The sequence below is a fragment of the Papilio machaon genome, chromosome 19 (genome assembly GCF_912999745.1).
Source record: "Papilio machaon chromosome 19, ilPapMach1.1, whole genome shotgun sequence".
NCBI lineage: Eukaryota > Metazoa > Arthropoda > Insecta > Lepidoptera > Papilionidae > Papilio > Papilio machaon.
Window position 1 is genome coordinate 4,548,679 of NC_060004.1, and position 6,921 is coordinate 4,555,599.

The window sequence follows — 6,921 nt, forward strand, 5'->3', positions numbered from 1 at the left end:
GGTAACTTAGAACTAGGACATAGGAACTTTTTATTTTGTGTGCATTTTTTTTATTCCGCGCGAACGGAGTCGCGGGTAAAAGCTAGTTCACAATAATATAATGTTTAATTCTCAGGTACAAATGCAAAGAGGAGTTTGCGTCCGACGTGAGGCTGATATTCAGCAACTGCGAGGTGTTCAATGAGGACGACAGCCCGGTGGGTCGAGCTGGACACAGCATGCGACAGTTCTTTGATGCACGCTGGCCTCATGTATGACAGCCTCGACCACAACATACTGACACACACGCAACCAACTTGTCAGCGACATCTATTGGAGAAAATACTGACATACACATAGCTAACTTGTCAGCGACATCTATTCGAGGAGATCGACAAGATAATGACTTAATATAATGATAAACCGAAATTGACTTCGAATAATGATTGTGTGAAATTAACTAAAATCTATTTACTTATTTGAATATAACGATTCTCGAAAATTTAATGAATCGAATGGTTAAATATACAAAGGATTTTCGTGACAATTTTCAAGGTTTATTTAATATCAAATTGTTTGAATTTTATTTTATGTCTGAAAATAATCTAAACATTAATTATAAAAAATAAATTATCTTTTTACTTTATTTAGTCAAATTATTTACGCACAAAATAGAATGAAAGTATTTACTTTTTCATATATTTACTTCGATATCTCTTTTGTCTTGATTGTAAAGTTTTATCATAGTTAAAATTAAACTTATCAGCAGTCAATTGACTTTAGAACTACTTTATAATGACATTCCAATTCAGACATGACTACAAAATGTAGTTTTGTAATTGTTGTAGACATATTTATAGGTATGTAGAAATAAAACCAACAAAATTTGTTGTATGTTTTAACTTAAACATATTCCCAACGAAATCTTTCTAAAAAGATTTTATTTGTTACTGGCAATACATGTCTCAAATGTCATAACAATGGCAACACTGCTGTAACGAATCTCTATGTATTAAATATGTGACGGACAACGCGCACAGTTATTTATCTGGCGTACTTGTATTTAATTACGTAGCTGACTGTATATATTAGTTTTTCTTTTAATATAAGTAATTGTAGCAATTATAAAGTATTAGATTGAGATCTATTCTAAGCATAGAGAAGTATAGAGTATTGATGTCGTTTTTCGAATATTATTTTTATAATTATTTGCGTGTAGCAACGAACCAGTATTTAAAATGTCTTATTCTCCCGCATCTTCGATTGGATAGAATAAAATATTACTGTGGCCAGTTGGCGAGTCGTAGTCGAGTGAATTTGTAAATGTGTATTTGCGTGTGTAAAAAATTATTAATTGAAAATATGTAGTTGTATACTGGCTTATTGTATGAAACAGATTTTTTTGGACAATTTTAAGGACTTTTTTTTCATGTAAAATGGCAAATACCATACATTTTGACAGTCTGATTGTGATTGTTAAAATTTTCAAATTTTAACCACAGATTGGTTTGTGAATAGGCCATTTCAAAGTATTGCATTAGGCGGGAAGTAAAGTTTAGTGATCGATTAAGTGTAGTTTAGGGCCTAACTTGAATAACAGACGTTTTACTCTTTATATCCAAAACTTTTTTTTTTCTAATAGCTTTGAGGCTACATTTCAGTTTTTTTTTTTAATTATTGTAAACAGTTTCTATATGCAGCCGGAGTTTTTAATTTTTCAGTCAATGAATTTCTTAATAAAAATTGTTACGCTTAGTAAAAGTAGTTTTGTCCTTTAAAATATATTACGATAACAAATTATTTTGTATTTGATGGTTAATTTTTTAAATTAACATATGTATATGTATATGAAAAATTGATTCTCTTGAAATGGATTATTTATATTGATTATACATTTCTTTATAAATTATTTTACAGATCTCTTCAAACAGATACTTTACTTAATAATTTATGTTAAATTAAAAAAAAAATTAGTAAAATATTTTCTTTGATACTTTTAATATCTTTAAAATTATTGCTGTTTATACAAAATCTTTTAATACTCAATACAAATGATAAATATGTCGTTATTTCTCTAACGACGTCTCTTTTTGTCCTAAAACTATATTTATATTGTACTTGACTATCTAATATTGTAAATGTTTCAATTCAAGAGTCATGTCATATTTATGCTAAGACTTATTTATTTCAATTATTGATATTAAGTTGAAATTAATTCACTGTAATTGGAGAATCCAAATTATTAGTACTTATGTGACAGCGAATATCGCCGTATGTTCTGTTTGTGAAACGAAAAAAAATAAATCTCCGTTAATTAGAATTATCCTAAAACCTGTAATAAAACATTATTGTTTCCCTTTTCTTCTCAAAGAGAATGAACTGGATTACAATATTGTTGTTATACAAGTTTTACGGCAGTGGAAACTTATACAAATAGCTACTAAATGTCCATTCCTTGTGCACAACATTGTGTTTTTTTAACTATTTTAGTAAAAGTATTAATAATTTTACGAATACTTAATCCATGCTTTTAATTTTTTAGTTATTTTACTCACTGTGTTATTAAAATGTCGTCGAATTTTAAATAAATTATTATTGTGTATTTAGGGTTTTTTTTTAATTTTTGTTTACTTAAAATGCCTTCGATGAAATATGTTTTACGAAAATCAAACCTACTGCCAGTAAATAAGGACGATATTACAATTTTTGTAAAACGTATTTTGTTCGCGGGCTGCGAGATTCGTCCGCGAGCTTGTGACGTGATCACAAAGTTTTATGTTGTGTGCATCGGTTGATTTTAATTATAAAATGGATATATAAATTATATATAATGAATAAATAAATAATTTTTTGAAGCACTTCCTTCTTGAATTTTTATTTTATTATCCTTTTACTAGTTTCTTAAATATCAAAAGAAACAAAACAAAAAAAAGTATACTTAACATTTTATGAGCTGGTCTACATAAAATATAAACAGCTGCCAAATTAATTTATAAACATGTTTCATAAGTTTACAGTTACAGTGTACAAAAACATGTTTTAGACAGTGAAATCTCGTGGTAATGCTGTTGTTAATAAAGAGGCAAAGTTGACAGTATAAGACAAACTGCTTCAATAACGCAATATGTAAAAGAACATATTACTACATATTACATATCAAATTCATTATATCTGATATTTTTTAAATAAAATACAGATATTTTTTTAAACTTTATTTCAAAAATATTGTTATAAACACTAGATGGTTTCGGCGGCCAATTTAGCTCGCGCCTGTTTCATCTTCAATCTTCTTTGACTACGTTTTTTGTTCATAGGCACACTGCCAATCAGTTTTCCAGACTTCTGCAGTGCTATTAGCTTTGCTGATTTACTCTAAAAATACAAGAAGAAATGTGTACCAAAACATATATTGTTATTTCTGTTTCTTCACTTAATAATCCGGATAGAAAGAAAGAGATTAAAATATTATTTTTGTGCAAGTATATACTAACAAATATGATAAAGCTCAATGTAATTTATATCTTATAGTTGTCACTCTTGACTCTGTCCACGCCGAATTAAATAAAAACTTAATTAGTATCCACAAGTATTCTACATAAATGAAAAATTTCAACAAGATCCGTTGAGCCATTCTGGAGATACCTTCATACAAACATCCATCCATCTAAACATTCACATTTATAATATTAGTATGATAGAAGTTACCTTGGCTTCTGCTTTTGTAATCTTTCCATTCTTCTGAGTTGTGTATAGGACATTTATTCTTTTGTTGCCAAGCATTGAATGATGTTTTGACAGTGCTAACTGTTGGGAAAAAAACAAATTAAATAAATGGATAATAGTTTAAAATTGCAACTATAGGATTATTTATGCCTTAAACATCATTATTAATGAGTTTTTACTACTAAAGTTATTCAATTATTAAGGTTTCACTTTATATTTAACAGTAAATTTTGTAATGAAAGACCAACAACGTCATTTGACATAGTGGGCATAAGTCAAACTCAATAATGAGAGCTCAGTAGCGCCCTCCTGTCAATGTTAAACAAGTGTTAGAATATCCTTTTCATAGTTTATTCTTTTATGATATTTACTATTCCCATGTAAATTTTACATATAGAGCTAACTGCAGTAGCAACACCTCTCTCACCAGACCAGATATCCTTATATGACTATATTATTCTAGTTAAATGATTTGACACTTCATACTGATTCTAACTGTATAAAATATTGTGAGCTTTTCAATTTGAGGATGAACACTTCCAATCCCTATCAGGGATATCCCATTTATTCTACAAATATTAAACCCTTACAGGACCATAAGATTTCCAAGACTAAATATGCCAATACAACACAATATTTTAGCTAGATTTGCGTTCAGAAACACATTTGCTTTGGACATACATTTTATTTTTACATTCAGTAAAAAAAATATTGATTAAATAATAATTGAACAATCAATAACAATCTTTTAGAAGTGAAAATTTTTTCCCTTGAGCGTGAAGGGGTTAAGAATTACATACCTCGTATACAACTTCATTTTTAAGTTCCACATAAGCTATAGCACTCTTTTTACCTTCTTTTTGCTTTGGCAAACGGACATCTACTATTGAATCATTAAATTCAGCAAAATGTTGCATTATCTGTAATAAATTGATATAAAATTTTATATTTCTACCTACATATTTTAAATTTAAAAAATGTTAGTCACATAAATGAACCATCAGCTCATATGTATGTAGCTTGAAGCCTACCCAAGTTAGAGGTGACTAGGCCATAGTCAACAACCCTACTCCAGTGTGGGTTGACTTCACACATGTCTTTAAATTTCTTCAACAAAATTTACAGTTTACATCACAATGTTGACCTTCCCCTTTTCAATGTGTCCTTTAATTCAATATTATAATAGATTTTTTAATTAATTATTAATCATATCGACAAACTAAATACATCCTAATTTCCAATTAACGTCAAATAACTTTTTTTAATCATAAATCACAAACAATTTTTCACCTTTTCTTTATCAATATCCAAAGGCAAGTTGCCAACAAACACAACATATCTCTTTGGTCCCTTGACTTTTTGGACATTTTCCTTCTCACTTTTTTTAACCCCTTCTCCTTCATTTGGAAGAGTGTCCTTTTTCTGTGCATCATCAGTTGACAATTTCTCTTTCTTTTTTTTCACATCACTTTTCTTACTTTTAACTTTATCAGTTTTTGTTTTTTCAATTGTGTTTGCTTTCAATGCAGTTTTCAACATGTTGTACAAAATTCTCAATTTTCTCAGATCTGAATCTGTGTAAACATCTGAACTTTTGAGTATGGCTTGTATTCTGTTATTAATAACTTCAGGTAATAAAACTTCTGAAGTGCCCCTGAGGCTGTCTCTGATCATTTGACGAAGCCTTCCTGAAATTGAAATTACATTAAAACTTCACATTTCATGATTGATGTATAGCAATTGGAGCCTGTGTGGCTTATAAATTTATTGACTTATAAATTAGCATCTTAGAATGTAAATTTTATTCATAGATGTTAATAGAAGCTTAATTGTATAAAATTCATACCTTTTTGATTATTTGTCAAAGACACACTTTGTAGTTTTTGTATGAGTTCCTTGTCACTCAAAATAGGATACTGTTCTATAACTTCAGTGGTCTTGCATTTCTTGATATCAGGAGATTTCAGCCCTTCCTTCAGACTTGTTAACTTTGTATTATCCGCATCAATTTTGCTTGCTACTATATTTTTGGGAACATTTACTGCACTAACCACATTCTCATTACTTTTTCTCTTTCGCTTCGTGGCGATCTTTTTAACTTTTTTGTCTATAGCTGTGTCTCCCATCCTGGAATATTTACGATAACCTCTTAGTGAAAAGTAAAAAATGTAATCTTTAGAAGAAAACAAAAGCACATGGTCTTTACTTTTCATTCATAACCATATTGCGATTATGGTTAGGTACACTCAGGTTTTGGGTTTGAAAAATCACACGCGTCTTTTTAAATATGGGTACCAAGAGTTGCAAAAGGCTTTTATAAGAATATTATTGTATAGTTTTGGATTTACATATTTTATTTATTTTTGCTTTTTTACATTTTTGTTTGAATAATGTGACATTGACATATGTTTGCGTTGACACTTTGACAGTAGCGCATGAAAGATTGTTTACAGATTATAAAAAAGTTTTAGACTTTATGCGCAGAAAAAAAAGTAAGTGGACCAGTATTAATACAAATACTATAAAACTATACGTTTATCTTTTTAATGAAATAAAGCAAGCTGTAAATATTTATCTTGAATTGAATAAATATTTTTAGTTTGAATAGATTTTACCCATCTTATCTGGTCTCAAAGTTGTTTAACTTACGCGCTAGATGGCTCACAACGAACTTTTCTTTTGTAATTTTATGCCTATAAATTATTTTTCTTGTGGTGGAAGTTCTCAATTGTAAATTCACTGCTATCTTCAAATATAGTCACAACACGACGAATTCTACGTTATACACGGGTGTATTTCACAGATCAAGTCGGTCAATTCCTGTTGTCGCTGTTGCGGTTGTTGTTGTCGTTATTATTATTTTGTTTAATGCCTAAGACATTTGTTATTCATAGATTTTGCCTAAGGTAATCATATCTCAATTATAGAGAAAACAGAAAGCTGTGTAAGGCTTTCTAATGAGTTGTTATGCCGCGTTTACAGGTCAATTACTATGTTCCGTTTTATAAGGATAAATTATCTTATTTAAGATTTACCGTTATATATATCGAAGGTCGTTGAAAGTCGACATATAAGTATATATAAATAATTATTACTTCCTAAATGTACTGACTACGGTTCACGTCACAATCTTCTAGGCACTGAATGAACTTTTTAGTAGTTAGTACTGCATAGTTTCCGAAAGCAAAAAAGTAATATATTTAACATCACTAAAATATC

General features: G+C 29.2%; 2 protein-coding genes across 2 annotated transcripts in view; one reads left to right on the plus strand and one right to left on the minus strand.

The window, feature by feature from the left end:
* The window catches only part of LOC106715191 (bromodomain adjacent to zinc finger domain protein 2B), a 58,273-nt gene extending 57,760 nt beyond the window's left edge, over positions 1-513 (plus strand). Inside the window, exon 52 of the mRNA XM_045682687.1 lies at positions 116-513. Coding sequence (XP_045538643.1) covers positions 116-257 — 142 coding nt within the window. The 3' untranslated portion in view covers positions 258-513. The remainder of the gene's footprint in view (positions 1-115) is intronic.
* A 2,675-nt stretch (positions 514-3,188) lies between these two features.
* LOC106715234 lies at positions 3,189-6,115 on the minus strand. Its single transcript, XM_014508471.2, has 6 exons — positions 5,909-6,115; positions 5,549-5,829; positions 4,993-5,390; positions 4,503-4,622; positions 3,685-3,783; positions 3,189-3,351 (listed from the first exon to the last, which is right to left on the minus strand). The coding sequence occupies exons 1-6, from the start codon at positions 5,923-5,925 to the stop codon at positions 3,217-3,219; spliced, it is 1,050 nt and encodes a 349-aa protein (XP_014363957.2). The 5' UTR covers positions 5,926-6,115; the 3' UTR covers positions 3,189-3,216.
* Positions 6,116-6,921: the final 806 nt, after the last annotated feature.